General features: G+C 34.5%; 3 protein-coding genes across 5 annotated transcripts; all 3 read left to right on the forward strand.

Annotated features, from left to right (window-relative positions):
- LOC104777969 (protease 2) lies at positions 190-6,704 on the forward strand. The gene is made up of 11 exons (XM_010502296.2): positions 190-602; positions 707-990; positions 1,097-1,291; positions 3,913-4,259; positions 4,448-4,739; positions 5,022-5,180; positions 5,271-5,636; positions 5,871-5,936; positions 6,028-6,076; positions 6,198-6,321; positions 6,465-6,704. Exons 1-11 carry the CDS (start codon positions 215-217, stop codon positions 6,541-6,543), a joined length of 2,349 nt encoding a protein of 782 aa, XP_010500598.1. The 5' UTR covers positions 190-214; the 3' UTR covers positions 6,544-6,704.
- On the forward strand, positions 7,120-9,841 carry LOC104777970 (probable mitochondrial import receptor subunit TOM40-2). The gene is made up of 11 exons (XM_010502298.2): positions 7,120-7,461; positions 7,794-7,875; positions 7,972-8,071; positions 8,165-8,260; positions 8,352-8,402; positions 8,505-8,570; positions 8,749-8,850; positions 8,927-8,995; positions 9,085-9,168; positions 9,260-9,355; positions 9,447-9,841. Exons 1-11 carry the CDS (start codon positions 7,335-7,337, stop codon positions 9,498-9,500), a joined length of 927 nt encoding a protein of 308 aa, XP_010500600.1. The 5' UTR covers positions 7,120-7,334; the 3' UTR covers positions 9,501-9,841.
- On the forward strand, positions 19,568-25,173 carry LOC104777971 (helicase-like transcription factor CHR28). 3 transcript variants are annotated; one of them, XM_010502301.2, is made up of 11 exons: positions 19,568-19,892; positions 20,384-20,534; positions 20,645-21,117; positions 21,676-21,747; positions 21,820-21,897; positions 21,982-22,912; positions 23,221-23,351; positions 23,506-23,724; positions 23,844-24,407; positions 24,533-24,742; positions 24,840-25,173. In XM_010502301.2, the coding sequence occupies exons 2-11, from the start codon at positions 20,444-20,446 to the stop codon at positions 24,942-24,944; spliced, it is 2,874 nt and encodes a 957-aa protein (XP_010500603.1). In that variant the 5' UTR covers positions 19,568-19,892; positions 20,384-20,443; the 3' UTR covers positions 24,945-25,173. The 3 variants fall into 3 exon arrangements, with proteins under 3 accessions (XP_010500603.1, XP_010500604.1, XP_010500602.1); XM_010502302.2 differs by having other exon boundaries at positions 19,595-20,282; XM_010502300.2 differs by having other exon boundaries at positions 19,595-20,230.

The raw sequence follows: 25,333 nt of genomic DNA on the forward strand, positions 1-25,333 counted from the left end.
GATCGGTTTTACTAGGATTCAGTTAGGTTTGGGTTAATAATCTGAGGCTAGAAAATTTCATCAAGTTCAATAAAATACTCCACTCAAGAACATAGACCGTCAATAAAACACTTTGGTTCGAAAAAGATAGGTCGGTTTGTCCAAACCGGATTTAACTGATCCTTAACAACAACAATAACGCGTCGCGAGTCTCTAGGCAACTAAAAACCCGTAAATGATAATAAGGGGGCGTGGACTCGTATCTCTCGGCACTCACTTTCTCGCGACTCGTAGTCGTCTTCTCCACTTCGATACTCCCCTCTCTTGCCTCGTTCCTCGTGTTGTTTCTCGCCGCCGCCCTATTCCACGGTTGTTTTGCTGTTCTTCTTCTTCTTCCTCGTCCTCTAATATTACCGGAGCTGCATCATTGCCGTTAACACCACCGGGAGACATGGCGGAATCCAGATCTCCTCCTGTGGCGAAGAAGGTGGAGCATGTGATGGAGATGTTCAGTGACGTTAGGGTTGACAATTACTACTGGCTCCGTGACGATTCTCGTTGCAATCCCGATATGCTTTCTTATCTCCATGAAGAAAACGACTACACTGATTACGTCATGTCTGGTGAGTCTCTCAATTTACCATCAGTAAGATTTTAGGGTTTCAGTTTTGTTAGTGACTTATTGAATTATGCAAGCTTGTGATAATGAAGATTGATATCATTTCAGGGACCAAGCAATTTGAGAATCAGCTGTTTGCTGAAATAAGAGGGAGAATCAAAGAAGATGATATATCTGCGCCTCTACGCAAGGGTCCTTACTACTATTATAAGAGATATCTTCAAGGAAAAGAGTATGTTCAGAACTGCAGGCGTTTGATCCCTGACAACAAAGCTGAGCCTTCTGTGTATGATACTATGCTAACTGGTCCTGATGCTCCTCCTGAGCATGTGATTTTAGATGAGAATATCAAGGCTCAAGAGCATGACTACTACCGAATTGGTGCCTTCAAGGTTGGACTATGAATTGATTTTTTTATTTACTCTTTAGAATGTTCTGTTTAAAATCTTCTATTGTTTGTTAACATGATGTGTCTCATTCTCTTGATTCTGTCTTCAGACCAGTCCTGATCATAAATTGGTGGCATATGCTGAGGACACAAAAGGTGATGAAATTTATACAGTAACTGTCATCGACTCTGAATCCCTAAAACCAGTGGGGGAACAGCTGAAAGGACTGACTTGTTATCTTGAATGGGCTGGTAATGATGCTTTGGTCTACATAACTATGGACGAAATCCTGCGACCTGACAAGGTTTACCTTCATTATTTTTCTCACCCTGCTATCTTATTGTATTGTACTTTGGATCCAGGGATTAACTTTTGCATGATATAGTACTGATAAGTTTTGAGATACCGCTAACTCCAATTGCACAACTAACCGATTACAAACTGATAAGAACAGAGAGAGGCTAGCACATCACTAGCTCAGCTCCCAACACACCATAAGAGAGAGAGTCTAGCACATCACTAGCTCACCTCTCCAAACACAAGCACATCGCTTGCCCAACATTCACAATCACAATATTCAACATAAGGAAGAAGATGAGCTTCCAAGGCTCTTTTAAACTCATTCTGCAACGGCAAAGCCTCTCTTTCTTTTCGAGTCTTTCCTCCACTCTTTGCTCTACTCCACGTCATCAATTTGTTTCTTCTTCTTTAAGTAGTACGATGATGAATCGTATCAATACTTCCTCCTTTGAAAACAAGCTTGTCCTCAAGCTTCTTGTTTATACTTGAACATCCAAGTTTTTGGAAACTTAAAACAAGCTTGTCCTCAAGCTTCTTGTTTATACTTGAACATCCAAGTTTTTGGAAACTTTCTCCTTTTCTGTTGTTGTTGTAGTAAAACGTGTAATAGGATACCTTGGAGATGAATCAATAAACGGTTTTGCCTTCCAGCCATAGATGAGCCCATACTTGTACTTTTTGTCTCATATCCATCCCAAGAACAACCGTGTTTCCAATTCCCAGCTTGTGATGAATCTGAAACAGTAGTATCAGTAGCTGCAGTTCCTTATTTCTCCACTTATGCTTTACTTGGAAGTTAGACACCATAGCCTCTATTGCTTGTCCTGCCCCATAGTCCACTCCCGATCTTGTCCAAAAACACAGGAAAACTATGATAAAACATCAACATCTCATTCTCCAAACCTGTGGCAGCCTCTCCATTACTTTCCCCACTGAGAGCAAGCTTGTCCTCAAGCTTGGAATGAGGAAACTGAAACTCCACCGCAACCTCCTTTTGCTTAATTTCTTGCGAAACCAGAGCTCTACTCCTGCAGATATCTTCTTTGAATTTAAACCACCAATTCTTGCACAACTTCCTCCTCCACAAATCTGAAACCCAACTATGGCTACCAAACAAGTGCAACATGCCAACTACAATTAGCCAACTCTTATTCTGCTGTATGTCAAACTTGGCTTTCTCTAGTGTAAGAAATTCAAGCAGCTTCCTAGCCACACCAAAGTCCAGTCCTAAAATTGATTTGTTAAGCTTAGACCTCTGGTTTTTCTTCAAGTATAACATCACATCTCCACACACAAACTGTTGTGTTCTTCTTGAATCATGGTTTATCATCACTCTACACAACAATTTTGTCATGTGATGTTGTCTCACCATCCCAAACAAAAGAAGAACAAACGCTGCCACATTTCTGGCCACAAACAAACACAGAGATTTGTTAGAAGCAGTTTGATTCCCGTTGACGTCAAAACCTGATTTGAAATCTTGTGATGCTACTGTATCTTTGAACTTGAATTTCCAGGTTCTAGGAAACTTCTGTTTCCGAAAGTTGTGAAAGACTATGGCTGCGACTTCAGTTGATTTCTCAAAAACCCACTGCATCTCTCTTGGTCCCAACTGGTTATGGGGTTGTTGTAGTCCCTCTGACTCATGTTTACACATAAATTTCCAAGGCTGTGAAGGATTTTCCTTTAGCATAGCGCTCAGCACATATACAACGCCACACGGTTCCTCTGATTTTGAGACATCATCTCCAAGAGCAGATTGCCACACTACCATGTTTGCACCACCAAGTGGGTCAACAATTGGTATTTCATGCTGCAACTCGGTAAACACTCTGTTTCTAGTCATAATGGATGATTGCGGCCCCAATTTCTCTTTATGCATCTCCCGCATAAACCATGTCAACGCAACTCCGTCTAAAAACAAGAAGACTAGATCAAGCTTCGCATCATCTGAGAAACAGCCACGATTTAAAGCCTCTTTACTTTTGGGATCCACAACGACAGATCTGTTCCGGTGAACATAGGCGTATCCATACAACCATCATCGTCATAGATCACAGATTCCACCGTCTTCATCGCGTTGAAGCTCTGATCACAGTTTCACCGCACCAATGATAAGTTTTGAGATACCGCTAACTCCAATTGCACAACTAACCGATTACAAACTGATAAGAACAGAGAGAGGCTAGCACATCACTAGCTCAGCTCCCAACACACCATAAGAGAGAGAGTCTAGCACATCACTAGCTCAACTCTCCAAACACAAGCACATCGCTTGCCCAACATTCACAATCACAATATTCAACATAATGAAGAAGATGAGCTTCCAAGGCTCTTTTAAACTCATTCTGCAACGGCAAAGCCTCTCTTTCTTTTCGACTCTTGCCTCCACTCTTTGCTCTACTCCACGTCATCAATTTGTTTCTTCTTCTTTAAGTAGTACGATGATGAATCGTATCAAGTACCTTTTAGAATTTACATTATCCTGTTTCTATCAGATTATGACATTATACACTTCATCGATGCCATATTTTTGAGTTTTTACTAAGTTTAATGGTGCTTTTTACTAGAAACATCAATTTGTGTGGCTTCCATGTTCTCATCTTCATATATTCTTTGAAACAGGTTTGGTTACATAAGCTGGGGACAGAGCAGAGCAGTGATATATGCCTTTACCATGAGAAGGATGATATGTTTTCTCTTGATCTTCACGCTTCTGAGAGCCACAAGTATATATTTGTTGCATCTGAAAGCAAAACGACAAGATTTGTCTTCTCACTTGATGTGTGCAAGCCTCAAGATGGACTTAGGGTGTTGACTCCTCGTGTAGATGGCATTGATTCATCTGTCAGTCATCGTGGGAACCACTTTTTCATTCAGAGAAGGAGCACTGAATTTTACAACTCAGAATTGGTCGCCTGTTCAGTTGATGATACATCAAAGACAACTGTTCTGCTTCCACATAGAGAAAGGTAACCATCTTTGTTAAAATCTTTTTGCCATTGTCAGTGTTCCTATCCATATCGAAATGAAGTCCAACTATTCTTTTTGTCTCATGTATGTTCTTTGGCTTAGACCGCATGAGTGGCTGGGGTTGTTTTCGAATTGCTCTGATTCATTTAACTTCAAGTCACTTATGCTATATTTTTGACATGGACAGTGTAAAGATTCAGGAAATTCAGCTTTTTCGAGATCATCTTGCAGTGTTCGAGCGTGAACAGGGTCTGCAGAAGATAACAGTTCATAGGCTCCCTGCTGAGGGACAGCCACTGGAAAGTCTCCAAGGTGGTCGTAGTGTTAGCTTTGTTGACCCGGTCTATTCAGTTGACTCAACAGAGTCTGAATTTTCGTCCAATGTTTTAAGGTTCTGCTACAGTTCCTTGAAAACACCTCCTTCTGTGTATGACTATGACATGGACAGTGGTACTTCCGTTGTCAAGAAGATTGACACAGTAAGTAAACTACGTATTCTTGCCAAGTCCTCACTTTGGATCTATTTCCTATGCCCTCTGCACATTTAGTTGCGGATTTAAATAGTTGCAATGCATAAGCGTATTTTATTGAATGGTAATGAGTGGTACGGACATGAAATACACATGGAAAATATAAAAAATTTCAAGGTGTTTCTTTTTGGCTGTTACTTTGCCTTTACGGTTTTGTTTTCCTAATCTGTCTTCGTCTCTTTAGGCTTGGTCGTCCTTGATCAATTTGGTAACCTGATGTATTTCATTCAGGTATTGGGAGGTTTTGATGCGTCAAACTATGTTACAGAAAGGAAATGGGTAACAGCATCCGACGGAACTCAAATTCCAATGTCTATTGTGTATAACAAAAAACTTGCAAAGCTGGATGGATCTGATCCATTGCTGCTTTATGGATATGGTTCATATGAGGTATTTTTAGCTGAATTTTTTATGGTCCTCAGATTCTCGGTCCTTTTACTTCGTTCGAGCTAAGCTATGAAATACTCTTTTATCTTACAGATTTCCGTGGATCCATATTTCAAGGCATCAAGGTTATCCCTGTTAGATCGTGGGTTTATCTATGTAATTGCTCATATCCGTGGGGGTGGTGAAATGGGGAGACAGTGGTACGAGAATGGAAAGCTGTTGAAGAAGAAAAACACATTCACTGATTTTATTGCTTGTGCTGAGTATTTAATAGAAAATAAGTATTGCTCGAAAGAAAAACTGTGCATCGAAGGAAGAAGTGCTGGCGGATTGCTGATGGGTGCTGTCCTTAATATGAGGCCTGACTTATTCAAGGTGGCTGTCGCTGGAGTTCCTTTTGTAGACGTTTTGACAACAATGCTGGACCCAACAATTCCTCTTACGACATCAGAATGGGAGGTGGGTTCGATACTTGTTCAGTGTCTTAAAACGTTTGAATTGCATATTTTTTTCTTTACAGAGTACATCATCTGCATGTGTTTATATAGTGATTTGCATTGCGAATCGGAATAACCATAAGGGTAGATATATTTCCTTAGCAAATCAAGTAGGTGTCGTCTAATTCTGTTTAATAATGTTTGATAAATGGTTCAGTGCTTTAACTTGTGTGATGTTTGGCTTTTATAATTGTAGGAGTGGGGTGACCCCAGAAAGGAAGAATTTTACAACTATATGAAGTCGTATTCCCCTGTCGACAATGTGAGTATATATGTCTGACTTCTTTTGATATTATCTGCAATAAATGATTTGGAAGTTCTCTGTGATGATGCATTTGTTGACAATATAACAGGTAACAGCACAGAGTTATCCAAATATTCTTATAACTGCTGGGTTAAATGGTAAGCTTTCTTTAGTCCTAGAGACAATTTGAAAACGAAATTGCTTCTCTTTTATAAAGATGGCTCAGGTTTATTTCTGACCTATCGTCGACCTTTGTAATTGTTGCTATCTGCCCAACAGATCCAAGAGTTATGTACTCTGAACCTGGCAAGTGGGTGGCGAAACTGAGAGAAACGAAGACTGACAAGAACATACTTCTGTTCAAATGTGAGATTGGCGCAGGGCATTTCTCAAAATCGGGGAGGTATGGAATTAGTCCTTTCCTTTGTCCCAACAATATAACACATGCCAGTTTCTACAATTTAGACTATTACTTTCAATCCTATTCAGCTAAAGAAGATTTTTTCGCAATGTGGCTGGTTAATGGTTTGTTTGATGAACTTGCAGATTCGAGAAGCTTCAAGAAGATGCATTTATTTTTGCATTCATGATGAAAGTTTTGGACATGATTCCCGCGTCTGGGTGAGTTTAGGTTTGTAATTGTTTTCTTCTTTAAGCGCAGATTCCTCCTTATTCTTAAGACAATTTATTTTGCTTCGCGTTCTAAAGACTTGAAAGAAAGAATACAGATAGTGGAGGATTTATTCAATCATATAAAAACTTAAATTTAAATCGGTTTACTTGATTTATTTTGTTTACTCAATCGGTTGAATTTCTTTAAATTAAATTTCTTGAATTATACAAATTAAATTAGTGTACAATTCTATTTGATACGTCTTAATGTATTATTTTACTTGATCTTCAAGTATTTACATACTGTATATGAAAGTATGTATATCTTGAAAAGCAATAAGATAGTTTCAAATCAATCTCGTAGTCTCTAAGATCTCCTAGTTCGATGATTAAAACCATTTGTTTTCTTTTTATCTTTAATATAAAAATATATAAAAAGGTCAATTTTAACATACTACTCAACTCTTTTGGAAATACGTGTGCTTTTAAGTCACTTATGAAAATTGGAAAATTATTACTACTTTCTAATTTACATTATATGAAAATAAACATCTTTTTTTTTGGGAAAAAAAAAAGAAAAGAAAAATATGAGACCCGAAATAGATGGGTTCGGGCCCGTTTCAGAAAAAGGTAAAATCAAACAAACCGTGTCAAACTAATTTTGGCACGATTACAAAACCCTTGACGTACACGCTGAGAGGCAAACAAAAACCAAAAACCCTTCAAAAACTCTCGTCTTCGTCTTCGTCTTCGTCTTCTTGGATTCCTCTCTCTAGCGAATCAACAGTTGTTCCTTGAGCAGCGATGGCGGGCTTTCAACCACCGATTTATACGCCGCAGGTCGATGTGAAGACCAAAATTGGCGAGAAAGTGGATTACTCAAACCTCCCTTGCCCCCTCATCTATGAGGAACTCCACCGTGAAGCTTACAGTTCAGTCTTCGCTCTTTATCTCTCTCTTCGTTCTTTGTGTTTTGAGAACTCTCTCTACTTTGGTAGATCACAATCTATCTGTGTATTATTATTAGGTTTCTGATTTCTTGGTTCTGTTAGTCTTGCGTTTGAAAGCAAAAATATCGGAATAAATAGATTAGTTTTGCCAAGAGTAATCGGAATAAATAGATGATTTTTAGTTGTTTTTTGTTAAATCACATTCTGATTTGGGTGTGTTTTGTGACCATGTGTTGGTACAAACCCTAAACCCTAATATGGTTTTGTGATGATTTTGTTTTGATTGACTCGTTTGGTTTCACTTAATTTGCAGTGTCTTTAAAGCCAGAACTATTCGAGGGTTTCCGCTTCGATTATAACAAGATTGTGAACCAGAAGTTTTTTGTCAGCCATAAGTACGTAATGATGATGATGATGTTTGGTTAACAAATTCAGTAATATCATTCTTCGTTTTGTGTGTTTCTTCAACTATATGCCTCTGTATTGAACAGCGTATCGATGGGACCGACTGAGGTTCCTACTCAACATTCCGAAGTAATCAAAATTCCAACTGCCAGTTATGACTTTGGTGCTACTTTCGTTGACCCCAAGGTATGTTTATGTTGATTGTAGCTGTGCGTACTTACTAGATATGATTTCCATCTAGCTGTGGGATATATAACATTGACAAAACTTTCTAAACAGCTGCTGCTTCTGGGAAGGGTCACGACGGATGGTAGACTTAATGCTAGAGGCAAGTGTGATTTAACTGACAATTTTTCCATCAAGGGTACTGCTCAGGTAAAAATAAGTGTCCTATTTGTGCGTTCTGATCTACGGCATAGTATTCTCCTTTTATCTTATAAACATATTGTTCCTTTTTCTCTGCCAGCTGACTAATGAAGAACATATGTCGCAAGGCCAACTCACTTTTGATTACAAGGTGATAATTTTTCTCTGTTCAGTATGTTGCTATCTTATATATGGTATGCAACTTTTAGCTTTATTTAGTTTTGACATATCCCGGTTTTACATTTATTTATAGGGGTCAGACTACAGAACTCAGCTTCAGGTTGGAAATGGTTCAATTTATGGAGCTAACTACATTCAGGTAAAGTCAACAACTGTCCTTTGCTATTATGCTTTATCTTTTTTCCTTAAGCTGGTCTCTATCATATTATGTGATCAAGTGTATATAGTTAGGTAGCTTTTCCCTTTATCCCTAGACAATTGTTTCTTTTACTTTGGTAGCATCTTTTCACTGAATTATATTTTGTTTTCTTTTGCAGCATGTGACACCACACCTATCTTTGGGTGGTGAAGTTTTCTGGATTGGTCAGAATAGGAAGTCGGGTGTTGGTTATACAGGTCGTTACGAGACTGATAAAATGGTAAGAGTAGTTTCTTTCTTTCTTGGATCTTCTTATATAGATTTTTCAATTTCAATAAATGTTTTGGTGTTATCAGATTGCGTCTGGGCAAGTTTCTTCCAATGGTTTGGCTGTCATGAACTATGTTCAAAAGGTTACAGAGAAGGTGAACATTCCAGCCTTGTCTTAATTAATTCATCTTTAATTCTATTTAGAGTATAAAAGCTAATTCATAATTTTTTCTTTAATAATCAGCTGTCACTTGCAACGGATTTCATTTACAACTATATCTCAAAAGATGTAACAGCTAGTGTGGGGTATGACTGCATGTTTAGACAGGTACATGCTTCGTTCCTTTTTGTACCATTGGAGTTTTGAAACAAGCAGCTAAAACATGTTCTAATTATGGTTATGGTTTTGGTTAATTTAGAGTCGATTAAGAGGAAAGATCGATTCTAACGGTGTTGTGGCTGCTTACCTCGAAGAACAATTGTCTCCTGGACTCAGATTACTTCTATCCGCAGAGGTAAAGAAAATGACTTTATACGTATACTATTCATTTTGAGTGCTTTTGATAATAATGAATGGTTGAAAAACACACTTGTTGAATGAACCAGGTGGATCATGTGAAGAAGGATTACAAGTTTGGTTTCGGTGTTAACGCTGCTTAATTCCGTAAAAAGAAAGACCTTGGCAATAAGCTAAAAAGCCCTGAAGATTCGGTTTATCATTCTTTGGCTGTTAGATTCTCTTAGTTAGATTATTTAGTGTATTACTCCCCAAAGAACACAAGCCAAGAAGCTCACATTGCGGAGGAGTGTTTTCATGTTCGTTATTAGTTAATTTCTTCTTATTTTTTTAATTGGTCAACTATTATCCTTAACTTCACTTAATAGTTTATAATCTGACAATCATTTTTCCTTTTCTTATCTTCATAATCATGAAGGAAAAAGTTTCCATCTTTTTGGACACCCATCATTGTATTGAACTACTGATTAAGCAGATATGACTTTTTGAATGCGCTATATGGTCCATTTGGAGTCTTACCAAACAGAGTCGCAATGACTTTTTTTTTTTTTTGTTATTATACATGTACCATTTTGTTGATCTTCCGCTCAACATAAGCACCCTTGTGGTATGTTTATAATTGGTCAACAATCCACGCAGAAGCGGAAGCGTTTAGAGGTAAATTTTTCTAAAAAAATAAGAAGCGGGTATGTGTTGGAAACTCCATGCTCCGTCTAAAATTAAAAATTTCTTTTAGCAAATTGCCTTTGGTTCTCTTCTATTGAGAGATTGGTTGGCTCATCAAAGAGTTCAATGTGATATTATGTGTAAAAGATGTGACTCGGAATGTGAGACAATCAACCATGCTCTTTTTGTGTGTCCTCGTTCGCGTCAAATTTGAGAGGTGTCTCTGATTCAGGTGACTCCAGGGGGTTTCCTTTATGAGTCTGTGTTTTCCATTCTGGATTTCTTCTATAGGCAAGGATCTTCTCATTCGGATGCTCAAATTCTCTTCATCGGTTACCTTGGATCTTATTGTTGCTTTGGAAGGATAGGAATAAAAAGGTATTTTAAGGCACGCAGCTTTCGCCTGAGGAGGTGATCAATCAGGCTGTAAGTGACCAAATATTTTGGGAGGAAGCACATGCTCAGGTAGTGGATTCGCCTGGTATTGCATATCTACCAGATTCTGGGATTCCCTCGACTTCTTCGAGTTAGGATCTTTGTTGTCATATTGATGGTTTCTGGAAAGGATTCGACCCCAACTCAGGTTTGGGGTGGTGGTGTGATAATGGCCATGCTTAGACCCTTTTGTTGGGTGCTCGATGTCTTCGGCGAAATATATAAGTTTTATGGTTTAAATTAGATAAATTTAGCATCCTTAGTTTACTAATTAATAAAAATATTAATATTAGTATAGAAAAACATCTAAATTTTTTTAGAAATTGAGGTTATTTTTTGTTGACTGGTATATTTTAAAAAATATGAAAAACCTATTGTCAAAAATTTACAACAAACTTGTGTTATATTTTTTTGACTAATTTTATTTCATCAAGTAATAAATATTTTCAAATTTCTTTCAACAAAATAGATAATATTATATACGGATAAAATCTTTTTAAAAAGTTTTAGTTAGATATATGTGTAATCCTCTTCACCATAAAGTCAACGAAATAAGTAAATTACTTTTCCTCATTATGTATTGTTGGAGGTGTGCTTTTTATCGGGAAAAATGTATTTTCAACCCAAACAATTTCGAAAATGTATTTTTTTACCCATACAATAAGAATGTGTATTTATCAACATGAACCATTAAAAAAATTTAAATAAACTACCTAAACTCTTATTAATAGTGTCAAAATCCGCATTGACTAATTTAAACATTAGTCAACAGTAAAAAAATGCTGACAAGGCATGATGTAGATGCTCAAGATGCACAACTTAGACGCTTACGAGACACGACATGAAAATTATAATTACAATAATTATTCTTAACAAAATTAATATACTTCTTAACCAAATAATGTTATTTGTGTTAAAATTTCACAAAATATTTTTACAAACTCAATTGTTGATTTTTTCAACCTATTGCATAATTAATTTCAAAAGAATATTTTTTAATTACGATTTTTATTAGTTATTACATCAAGGATTTTTAAAAAATATTCTTTAACTAGTTGATAAATGGTATCAAACTTATCAGAAATTATTAACAAAATCATTGACTATGTGTTTTGATTGAGAAATGTTTTTGAAATTAATTAATCAATAGGCTGATAAATCATTGATTTCGTGTGTTAAGAAATTTTTTTTTGTAATTATTTTATCCAAATAATACTATTTTGTTTTACAAAAATCAATAATGTAATAACTGCAATTAGAAAATATTCACTGAAATTAATCATGCAATAGATTGATAAAATTATTGATTTTATGATTTAAAAAAATATTTTTAAAATTGTTGTACCTAAATAATATTATTTGGTTATGAAGATAATACTAATTTTGTTAAGAGTAATTTTCATAATTATAATATGTCTCGTTAGCCGTTTTAATCATGTTCCGTCAGCGTTCAAATCATGCCACGCCATTATTTTTGACAGTTGACTATGATTAAATTAGTCAATGTTGATTTTGACACATTAATAAGAGTTTGGGTAGTTTATTTGAATTTGTTTAATGGTTCAGGTTGAAATAGACACGGTCTTATTATTTGGGTAGGAAAATACACTTTATAATTTGTCCGGGTTAAAATTTACCGTTTTCCTGCTTTTTATCCCCTTAAATGTAGCTTTAAAAAAAATTGCAAAATGAATATGCCACGTGTAATATGAAAACCTAATTGTTTCTTCTTCGTTTCTTGCCGAATTTTATGTTCTTCGTCATTCCTCTGTTCTTTTGATTAAATCCCTTTTTTCCAATTAAGAATAATCGAAATAGACAAGTGTTTTGGCCATATTATTGTTCGCGATTCCACTACGATTCGAAGTGTTTCCTGGCCATGGCTCTGAGGGACAAATGCGTTGCTTGCTTCAAAAGTTTCTTGTTTCCCTTCGACGTTGTTGATCATTCAGATCGGTAACTCCATGTGGCAGCATGTAAACTCTCTGGTACGTAATATCGACTTCAGCAATAAGTGTGACAAATGGGTCATCGATCATATGATTTGCTGCCGCGGAAGAGATAGAGTCAAGCACATGTTTCTGAACCCACTTGAAAGAAATGTACTTGTTCACCTACACTTTCGTTAGATTGCCATTGCAGTGTGCCATCTGGTCAGAGATGAGATATCAGTGTTGGATGATCTCCTCTCCGTTGGCTTTCTGATAAACAATCTTCTTGTATGTTCTCAACTTGCACATGACCCAGTTGGTTTGATCATTGCTTTGAAGTTGGAGGTCAGTGACATTTATTTACAATATAGTCAACCAATTGTAATTATTATTAAATTTTAGAGTTTTAAATACTTATTTTAGGGTAATTACTATTTAGAAATACAAATATAAATTAAAATTTCTTTGCTTCTTTTTTTTTTTAAATGAACTTGTTATAATTTTTCTTAAACAAATGTAATCCATGAAATAGTTTATTTTCATAAATATATTATTTTTATTTATGATTACCAAATATATTAGTTACATAAGATCTTTTTAAAGATATTTCTTGCATATCTTGTGTTTTAGAGAGTACTTACAAATAAGTTGATTTTAGATATATTTTATATATCCATTCAAATAAAGTTGAATTGATTTTAAATTTTACATACTTACATATTAATTAACTTTATTATTAAGGCTATAATGAATGCTTTACTATTTTAAAATACCTTTTTAATTAATTCAATTTTAATTTTAAAGTTTTTTTTTCAAAATTAAACTGGATTTATTTATTTGTTCCAAAAACTGTGAGGAAAAATATGCACAAATATTAACTTAAATATTTCTTTTCTTGTTTTTTTTTTTTTCATTTTTTACTTAAATATTTGTAAAGAATAAAAATTTAGATTTGATTTCTTATGTATTTAAACGTTTTCTTTATTTAATTTTGATGTATATGTTTTCTTTAATTAAATATTCTAAACGATTAAGATTTTGGCAAGATTACGGTTGATTAATACTTTAATAGATAATAAATATATTTGAAGAGATAATTAGGTCAACTAATTGGGTATTAAATGTCCCGCGTGGGATCCAATTTAATTTGAATGATTAGAGAATTTTAATTCCATGATATATTAATGTATTAATAATTATTGATTACTAACCATTTTATTTAAAAACTACCAAAAGAAAATCTTGGTTTAAAAGTTGGTCCATGAATACTCTTGCTTTAATATTATAGTATTATAGATATAGGCAGCTAAATGTACTTGGTTAGTAAAATAAACTGTTACTATTACTTGTAAAAACAGCTCGCTGTCGTTGTGATAGGAAAATAAGGTATGTATAATAGTAGAAGTGGCATTGTAGTTAGTTTTTATAAAATGAATTAATTCCAACATTATTAAGATATGTATAATGGTATATGATTCGGTTTTCTAATTGAGCTTGTCTAAGAATCGTACAATTCATCCATATTGGTGGAGAATCACCAAGGATACAAGGTTTCTTCACCTAGATTAGTACTCAAACTTTTAATTTGTGAGATGATGTATATAATATAATTAGTTGCTATTGATATACTCATATTGATCAACCTGATCTCCACAAAGAAGAATCTTGCAATGATTATAAACCCAATTATATCAACTAGATTAGGTACCCGCAAACGCGGGGAATTTTAATTTAAAACTATTTTGAATATAATTTTTTAATATAAATATGATCATTTGAATTTTTAAAAGATTTTATTTATAATATATGCTTTATTTTCTAAAAGTTTAGTAGAAAAAATTAATTATTTTTAACTATACTTTCTCTCGTTATCTTCTATGATTCAGTCGTTGTCTCCCAACATCTATTTTCTTTTTACGTTCTATTGGATCACATGTAATATATTTGATTATGAATTGATTCTCAAGACATATCATATCTATTTCCTTTTTACTACTCCCTCTGTTTAAAATTAAAGATGTTTTAGAGAATTTTTTTTTGTTTTATAATATAGGATGTTTTCAAGTTTCTAAGCAACTTTTAATTTAATATAATATTTTTATATTAATTATATTATGTATTTTTGTTTATGATTGGTTGAACTTTTTAAAATTGTACACTTCTTAATATGCGTGTTTTAAGTTGAAACTGAAGGAGTATTTTCAATACTCATTTTTTTAATAAATTGCATGATTTTCTTTGTTATAGTGATCGTCAAAGTCTTTACGGGAGATGTTTGTCATGAGATTTCTTTAATGGGAAAAATGTCAAAAAAAATTCCCAACTTTCAAATTATGGCAAAAAAAGCATCAACTTCTGAAATGTCATTTAAATCACCAAATTTTTGTTGATTTTTTATAAAAAATAGGTAACTTTCGTTGATTAGATCATTTAAGGCACAACGTTACATTTTCAGTTAAACAACGATGACAGAAGTTAACCCCAACAAGAATCACCGTTAAACGAAAACGACATTGTTTTCATTAGAAGAATAAGTCAAAAAAGCTTGAACCCAACAAGAATTGAACTACCTACCTTTATGACTCATAACCACCTCTCTACCATTGAGCCACGATAACATTTCTATATATCTTTACAAACAGAAATATATTTATACGTAAATAATCGGTTATATGTAATGTATTTATAATATATATGTTATCATATCATTAATATATATATATATATATATATATATATTAACATTTTATGATATAATATATATAAAATATAAAGAGCAAAAACTAATATAACTTTTTTCTTTGCTAGATATATATATATATATATTTATTATAAAAACAAAATAAAATATATAATTCATTTTTTGCATATATTTAAATTAATATCTTATTTATCAGGTAAAAAGAGTGTAAATATTAAATGTGGCTTTTTGCACATATATATATACCAAAAAAGACATTGATGATTTTATTTGGTATTTGAAAAATATTTAATTTTTACTCTTTATATTATATATGTTATACACTAAAAGTTAATATATATATATATATATAAAGAGTAATGATATAATAACATATATTTTATAAATACATTACATACATATAACAATTTTTTTCTTTGTGCTATTTTTAATCGATTGTCTACATATATATACATCTCTGATTGGTATAATATCTGAATGTTATTGTGGCTCAATGGCAGAGAGGTGGTTATGTGTCATAAAGGTAGGCAGTTTGATTTTTGCTGGGCTCAAATTTTTTTTGTCTTATTCTTCTAATGAAAACAACGTCGTTTTGGTTTAACGGAGATTCTAACGGAAGTTAACCCCATCATCGTTGTTTAACTAAAAATTTAACGTCGTGCCTTAAATGGTCTAGTCAACGAAATTTACCTATTTTTTAAAAAAGTCAACAAAAACTTGGTGATTTAAATGACATTTGAGAAGTTGATGCTTTTTTGGCCACATTTTAAAAGTTGGGAATTTTTTTGACATTTTTTCTTTTCTTTAATTGTGTGTTTGGTGCATTTAAAATTGCTTTATAGAGAACAAATCTCATACATGAACTCATTTCTGTTCACATACATAAGATTTCAACGTCAAATCTTCTGTTTTATCGTGAACGTTTGAAAGATGTAAATTTTCTTTTCACATAAATAGTTCACATAGATAATATTTTTAGTTTTAATTTTTCTAAAATGTGTCACTTACGAACTCATAAAAATTATTCGAACTTTCTTATTTCTAACTAAAAAGTCTTAAATATAACATTTCTATTACTATTGTAATTTCCAAATAGCATCCTCAATATTCTTCTTACATAGTTTTCATTAACTGAATAGATGTTTTGTGATGCTTAAGATAGTTTTTGTTTTATTTCAAATCACCTTGATCTTTTTTTTCAATCTATAATAATTTTCTAAACAGTGATTAATATTTAGTATTCCTGTTTAGAAATTGCTCAATGGAAATTAACCACCTTGTCCACAAAACTACCACCACAATTTCATGTCCCCAGCCTTCGGAGATGGCCTCAAAAGCCCCTCCTTACCAATCTATCTCCTTTCAAAGCAAAGACATTGTATGTCTCTCGGAATCCTATCCTCTATCTCTGCCAAAATAGGTTTATGATTTGAAGCAATCATCGGCAGACATTCAACAAAAGAATTGAGAAAGAGATTATGCCAATCCTCATTTGCCAAAGCTTGATCCAAACAACACCTAATTGATTTTTTTATCTCGCTAATCCCGCCAAGAGAGACTATCGCCAAGATAAAGAAACTTAATTAAACCGCTATTTTGTATCATGGAATTGAAAAGAACAAAAGATGACGCATGTTGCAATTTGCCCCACGTTTCTCATAATTTCCTTTTAATTCAATATAATCTCCGATAAGAAACCATTGATAGGTCCTAGTAGTACCAATTCTTATTAAGTATCCCACACTTGATCACGTTTTCTGGAACCGGGTCATCATACACAAAAGTTAAAAATAATTGTTTTCCTTTATAAAGAACCTCAATATCAATCAAACGATTTGACTCATGTAAAATAGAAACCAAAAAATTATTATTATTATAAAATAAAGCTAAACCGAAACTATAAACAATAAGCTCAAGCGTTTTTTAAATTTTTATACCGAAAGTGACTCAATAAAATTCTCCAAAAAATAAAAAATAAAACTATTTAGTTTTCGAAAAAAACAAAAAAAGTCCGACTGATGTTTTTTCCAAAGATCCCAAAAATTATCGATTGTTGCTTTATGACCAAACCTTTTATAATTCCAGTTTAAAATCTTTATTTATCAACCATTGGTTTAGGTGGCTTCAACCCACCAGCTGCTCCCTTCTCCGTTTCCTAGTTCTTCAGGTTATAGCCCTCACCAAACAGTTCATTAGTCTTAGGTGCATGTTGCTTCCTTGGTGTTGATCGCAAATACACGTTCATCTTTTTAGAAGAGATCCCTTTAAAAGCCAAAGAAGGTTTTGACTTACGACCCTTGTCCATAACCGAATGTGATGTAGACACCACCCCAGGTTTGTTTGTCGTGTCAATAGTTTCCTCACCTAAAACAGCTACCGTCATTCCCGGAAAAAATTATTTTAGTTTTTCAATATATAAAATCAATTTTTAAAAAATAAAAATATATCTTAAAACATCAATCTTATTATATAAACCTTGATGACAAAATTACTCATTAACAAGATCGTGACACATGTCAATTATATCATTCAGATGTTGACACATGTCAATTCATTATTAAAATTTTAAAAAATAAAAATATAAAAATTCTAAACCTAATCTAAAAAGGTTTTATATAATAGTAAATAGATAAAATAAAACATAATTTGATTTAAAATCTAATTATAAGATAAATTTATATATATATATATACCATAAAATTCAAAATTATAATATTTTTACTTACTTTAATTTTTAGTTGCTATATTACAAGAAAAATATTATTTTTATATAAGATAAAAAAATGATTTATATATACCATAAAATACAAAGTTATAATATTTTATACTTACTTTAATTTTTAGTTGCTATATTACAAAAAAATATTACTTTTTATATAAGATAAGAAATGATTGTGAAAATTATATAATTAATTACTGTTTCTAAAAAACGTAAATACTTACCTTTACACAAAGAAAAAGATTTTTGAAGTAAAAAAACAAAAATAGATCGTCTCATATTTTTTCACCAATCAAATAATTTATTCAAAAGACTACTATTGTAATATATATGAAAGGAGTATGTAAGATTAACGTATGCGCTTTTATAACTATAAAAATGTTAAAGTGAAGAGAAATTTAACAGGTTATTTAATGTGTTCATAAAGACAATTTGTTGGTAGTAGTTAAGACTAAAGAGTATATTTTAACAGTAAAATATATTTGTGTGTACAAATAAACTTTTAGTGTTAATATAGACAGTAGATTTGTAAATGGATATACATTAGTGTATTTTAGCAAAAAAAAAACACAGCTATTTTCTATAACTAAAAGCTTATATCTTTACTTTTATACATTGTTTTTACTTACAAAAAGAATTAAATATATATTCTTTGTTAAATTAAATTAAATTTTAATATTTTTGAACTCATCTACAACTATTTTCTTTAACTAAAAGTGTATCTATTTATTTTCCAACCAAACAATAAAATAAAAGAAATTTCTTCGGTTAGTTTCCCAAGCCAGAGGAAAGGGGTTTACAAAAGAAACTTCAGAGATAAGAGAATGCGAAGCACGGGAAAGACAATCCGCCTTCAAATTTGTCGCATTCGGGATCCAAGAGATGGAGAATTGTGAAAAAAACTCCAGTGAATTAAACTCATCGAGCAAGTTGAAGAAGGATGGCCAATATTCAGGGGAATGCACCATAGTGATTAATTCAGCACGTATCTGCTCCATGGCCCACAACAACGTTTCTAACTCTGAATGCAGGGGAGATGGGCTCCGTCTTAGACACTTGGCCCCCAACAACAAGGTTCGCTCCTCACCAACGCAATACCACCAGCCCAATCATGATTGCTTTCCAAGAACCATCAATTTGACAACAAGGTGAAGAAACATGGACATTCGAGGACGGAGATGGAGCCCATATGACCGCCGTAAAAGATAGCGCCTCTTTCCAGGCTAATTTATCGCTCAAAGCCCGAGCAATTATATCATTCGTCTCGATCTCTAAATCTTAATTTTTTTTTTATGGCCTTCCAGATTGTCCATAAAAATCATGGTAATTGAAGAAGTTGATCAGGATCATCCTGTTGAGAGACATCCCTCTAGAAAACAAAATCCAAATTTGAGTACACCGACTCATAGAGAAAACCCTATGATGAGACCGAAGTTAGAGATAAATCCTAAACTTCCAACGAGTGAGGCCATTCAAAAAAAAATGTGATTAATAGTCCAGCCGGAGAGTCGCACCTTTTAAACAAGATATTTACATTGAACACTTCAATATATCTATTTATTTTTATAGATAGTTTTTACTTACTTAAAATATTTACTTTATATTCTTTATTAAATTTTATTTTATTTTAAAAACTATAAACTCGTACATCAGACGGGTCCTAATCTAATCTAGTCTATAATAAAAATCTATCTTAAAACATCAATCTATCTATCTACTAATAAAAGACGAGTGTTTTTTCCCGAAGAAAGAAAGTGAAATATACTGTATTAAACGACATGAAGTTGAACTATTATCGGCGTGAGAGGTTTGGGCCGAGGCGTGTTGATGATGTTTGAGTTTGACTGATTCTGGTTTTTTTCTATTTATTGATTTGTTGAGATTTTTTCCACGTTTTTTTTTTTAAATTGATCAGAGGGAATCTATCATCTACAGTACTCTCTCTGTATCTTCATTTTCATCTCCGCTCCAAAACGGCGGCGTTGTGGGCATCTCTCTCTCTCTCTCATTCATTCTTTCTTTATTTGGTCAACTGGAGAAAACCCCCAACACTATAATTTGGCTTCACACTCAATTTTGCTTGGTACTCACTGATTCACGCCTCCCCAATTTTCACCTTTTCTCGCGTTCTTAGGGTTCCCCTTTATCGAAATTTTTGGTTTTTGATTAATATTGTCCCGCCCATTGCATGTTGTTGTTGTGTTCTGTCCTGATTGCTTTTTGTTGGGTTTCTGAAATTATCTTCAATTGGAGCTTTTTGGTGATCTTCCATTCGAAATTGATGCCAAATCATCAAACATTACGCAAAAAGCCACCGCCCACTTGAAAGTTGAAACCTTTTTGGTTGGGTGATTATGATTGTTTTGTTTATTTCGATTTAGCAAATTACTTTCCAATATGCAAGTGAGGCTCGGCATCAAAGTATGTATCTTTTCTTTGTTTGATCCTATCTGGAAGCTCTTTACTATTTTGGGTATTGCGGATTTGCCCTTTCGTGATTAGATTAACAAAGCGCTTTCTAAAGTTTATACATTTTTAGAGGATTACATTACTCTCTTGCGTTGCGTATTTCAGGCTGGTTAAGTAAGAACTTGACCGCTTGGTTCTTCTGAGAGAGTCGAAGGAGGTCTTCCGATGGATTTGGCTATTGATATCAGTTCAGATAGTGACGTCGAGATACAAGAAACTAGAACAAGGCCTCGTCTTCCCCCACCGTCTACTGAAGGTTACAATTCTGACCTATTTAATTAGTTTGTTGTTGTTGTTGTTATTGTGAGGTTTGTTTGGGTAGCTTTTATGGAGTTGTTGATCTTGGTGCTGTGTTTAACCAAGCAGGATCTCATCGAAGGGATCCCTCTACGCTGAGACCGCACTTTCTTGGTGGGAGTTCTTCCAGTGCAAATGGTCACACGAAAGTGGGACTTACTGATCCTGCTTCACGCAATGGTTTTGAAGCTCTTAAAAGGACACATCCACCAGCCATTAATCGACTTCCATTTCCTCCTAGACCTGACAATGGTACAATTCACGGGAATGCGAGTCACTTTCGTGGGCATTATAGTAGCCCATCTGTGTCTACATCAGGCAACAAGAGTAGCATTGGTGATCGTTATAGTGGAGCACATGATGAGCTAGGCATAGTTCGTGTGACTAATGGCACTCGGATCCTACCTTCATCTATGGCTCATGGAACACCTGTGCCTCCTTCACATGTTAATGGTTTTAGTGAACCAATGCATAGGAATGGCATGGGTGAAGATAGGAATTCGGAAAATGATGAGAGGCTGATCTATCAGGCTGCACTACAGGTAGTCATCCTTATCTCAACTTTCTACTCGTGTGATTCCCATCTTTGTTTTCCTTTTGTGTTTTTATTCTGTGAACAACACACTTCTTTCTTTCTTTCTTTCTTTCACCAGCTGTGCGTTTTTAAACTTTAGTATATAAACTATTATGACAGTGGTACTAACGACCATTGAATGACTGCAATAGGCTCGTTCCTTCCTGTTTGTTATATGTCAAAGATGAATAATAGGTTTTTTAGGTTCGGATGTCTCAATTTCTCAATGATGCTTGAGACCGAGTAACATGCTGAATCTCTATGTTTTGACCGTGTGTGGAAGTGTTGTTTTCTTTTCTTTTTGAGAGACGACAAGGAATAGGAACTGTGTTACTTTTGTTGCATTTATCTCTTATTTCACACTGTTGCATCAAGGTTATAATTTCCATATCGAGAGTATGGTTTTTTCGCAAAATTGCCGTGGTATAAGATATTAAAAAAAATATATATAAAAAAAATTGGCGACGATATGAGATTTTGTGATAAGTGCCTAAAATTGTGATAATCAAGTATGTATTTTCTGCAGGAACTGAATCAACCCAAGTCTGAGGTTGATTTACCTGCCGGTCTTCTTTCAGTTCCCCTTATGAGGCATCAGGTATTCATGTTTTGGTTCATCTTGCAGTATCTGTCAGAATTGCCTTGTGTACTAAACTCTGTTGTTTCTCAGAAAATTGCATTGGCATGGATGTTTCAGAAGGAAACTTGTAGTTTGCACTGTCGGGGAGGGATATTAGCTGATGATCAGGTTACTGTTAACCGGAATTCTTTTCCGCTAAACTATCTATGATTTACAAGGTTTCTCTCAAAGTCTATTTGGTCTATTGTGCAGGGCCTTGGTAAGACAGTCTCGACTATTGCTCTTATCCTAAGGCAAATGCACGAGGCAAAGTTAAAGTCCAAGATATCAAGTAATCAAGAGGCTGAACCATTGGATCTGGATGCTGATGATGAGTCAGAAAATCCATTAGAGAAACCAGAGTCTAAGGCTTCAAATGATAGTGGTGCGAATGGTAGGTCAGGCATAAGGAAAGCCAAGGTTGAAGAAGCAAGTACTTCAACACAGAAATTTATCAGGAACAGACCAGCTGCTGGCACTTTAATTGTTTGTCCAGCAAGTGTTGTGCGGCAGTGGGCAAGAGAACTTGATGAGAAGGTTAATGATGAAGCCAAACTTTCTGTTTTAATATACCACGGCGGTAACAGGACCAAAGATCCTGTTGAACTAGCTAAGTATGATGTGGTAATGACAACTTACGCTATTGTTTCAAATGAAGTTCCAAAGCAACCCCTGGTGGATGATGATGAGAACGATGAAAAAAATGCCGAAAAGTACGGTCTCGCTTCTGGCTTCTCTGTCAATAAGAAACGGAAAATTGCAGAGGGTTCTACTAAGAAGAGTAAGAAAAAAGGTAAGAAAAATGCTGATGATTCTTTGTCTGACCCTGACTCTGGTACTCTGGCAAGAGTTGGGTGGTTTCGAGTTGTACTAGATGAAGCTCAAACGATTAAGAATCATAGAACCCAAGTGGCAAGAGCATGTTGCGGTCTTCGAGCCAAAAGGAGATGGTGTTTGTCTGGAACACCGATACAAAATACAATTGATGATTTATACAGCTATTTCAGATTTCTAAGATATGACCCATACGCCGTATACAAGTCATTCTGCCACACAATTAAGGGTCCAATTTCCAAAAATTCCCTTCAAGGTTACAAGAAGCTTCAAGCTGTTCTAAGGGCTATTATGCTGCGCCGTACTAAAGGTACTTTGACTATCTCACTATTCCTATAAAGTGGTTGGATTGGCGATGGACAGGACTTGACAACAGTGTTCTATGTAATGAGATTTTTCTGCCTATTTCTTAGATTATTTATAATGAGATTAGTTGTGTGCCATTCTAATGATAGTCCTAAAGTTAAGTCCAGTTATAGTATTCAGGTTGTGCATTTTTCCATTTCATTTTGCCCTGATCTTATGCTTTTAGATGATAGATTTTTCATGTTACTCATATTATCTCCTAACAAAGCTGTGTCCGGGTTTCTGATAATCATCTTCTGATCTGCGATCTAGGAACATTGCTTGATGGCCAGCCTATAATTAATCTACCACCAAAGACAATTAATTTGAGCAAGGTGGACTTTTCGGTAGAGGAGCGGTCTTTCTACAACAAGCTTGAATCTGATTCACGTTCACAGTTCAAGGTGCTCTTTATCAGTTCATCCTTGGTTTATAGCTGTAACTAGCAGCTCGATATGATAAAAATATTACTTTGTGGTTATGGAGGAGTTTACATTGAAGAAAATGTTTTTGCAGTGATTCCTGTCAAGTCTGTAAAACAATATTTTTTCTCTGCAGGCATATGCTGCTGCAGGAACTTTGAATCAAAACTATGCAAACATACTTCTCATGCTTTTGCGACTACGCCAAGCTTGTGACCACCCCCAACTTGTTAAAGGATATAACTCAGATTCTGTTGGAAAAGTATCAGAAGCAGCTGTTAAAAGACTTCCTAAGGAGGCTCGAGTTCGCCTGCTCAGTCGCGTAGAATCATCTCCCATCTGCTGTCGCTGCCATGTAAGTGCATAATAATTTAGGGATATAAGTAGAATCTCTTCAGGTTTTGCCACAATCTAGTCCTTAAGCTACTGGTTCTGATTTTGTTTACCCATTCATTTCGTCTTGTCTCTTTGCAGGATCCACCAGAAGACCCTGTTGTTACTTTGTGTGGCCATATATTCTGCTATCAATGTGTATCAGACTATATCACAGCGGATGAGAACACGTGCCCTGCGCCTAGATGCCGAGAACAGCTTGCACATGATGTTGTTTTCTCTGAATCCACCCTTAGAAGTTGCATTGCTGATGATTTGGGTTGTAGTTCTTCACAGGATAGAGGTCTTGAAAAAGCAGTTATCCAGAACAGCGAGTTTAGTTCATCAAAAATCAAAGCTGTCTTAGATATTCTACAGTCGCTTTCTAACCAAGGCAGTCCAAACTCAGCACAGAATGGTCGAATGTCTTCTTCCTCGCAGCCATATGACGATGATGATGTCACCATTGTAGAAAAAACGAGTCTGCACTCAACTCCTTCTAACCAAGGACCAATAAAAACGATTATATTTTCTCAGTGGACTGGTATGCTTGACTTGGTCGAGCTGTCTCTAGTTGAATATAGTATAGAATTTAGAAGACTAGATGGTACAATGAGTCTAATTGCCAGAGACAGAGCTGTGAAAGAGTTCAGCAACGATCCAGATGTAAGTCGTATGCACATCTTCAAAACTTTTATCTGAAATTATTTTCTCCTACTCTATTTTCTTAGCGGTATATGTCCCTCTTTTTATCCTGAAACTCTCTAAACAGTGCAAGATTTCCTAAACAGGTAAAAGTGATGATAATGTCTTTAAAAGCTGGAAATCTTGGGCTGAATATGATTGCTGCATGTCATGTCATTCTTCTGGATCTTTGGTGGAATCCAACTACTGAAGATCAAGCTATTGATCGAGCACATCGTATTGGACAAACTCGACCAGTAACTGTAACTCGTATGACAATCAAAGATACTGTCGAGGATAGAATCTTGGCTCTACAGGTATGCTCTAAGATCTATATATATTTCCTTTTAGTTGATACTTGTTTCCCCCCATCAGTTTCTCATTTCTGGTTCTGTGATTTCTATTTATCATCAGGAAGATAAAAGGAAAATGGTTGCCTCTGCCTTTGGTGAAGATCATGGCGGAAGCTCTGCAACTCGATTAACAGTAGATGATCTCAAGTATCTGTTCATGGTGTAGCCGTTTTTCTCTTCTTCCAGAATTTTGATCATGAGCTGCATTTTTGGTGTTCTTCTGGTACACAGATTGAAAGCGAGGAAATATGTAAATAACTTGTCTTCTTTTCGTAGTATATACATCAAACTCTCTTTGGAGATTGCATGCCCTTATTGTAAACTAAATATATACAGTATACAACAAGTTAGTCATTTTACATACATACATGACAAGATCATCTGCTTAAGCTAAATTTTGGTGTCTGCAAGAAGTTCGAGTTTTGTGAAAGTCATGAACATTATGTTGCCCTTTGAATGTGACTGTCTTTTTTTGTTGTGTTTCTGATTTTCACCAGAGGATTGATGTTGACTGGTTGACACGACAGTTAAGAAACTGAAATTTAGTTATCCTCA

Source organism: Camelina sativa, chromosome 3 (assembly GCF_000633955.1).
Source record: "Camelina sativa cultivar DH55 chromosome 3, Cs, whole genome shotgun sequence".
In the NCBI taxonomy this organism is placed as follows: Eukaryota; Viridiplantae; Streptophyta; class Magnoliopsida; order Brassicales; family Brassicaceae; genus Camelina; species Camelina sativa.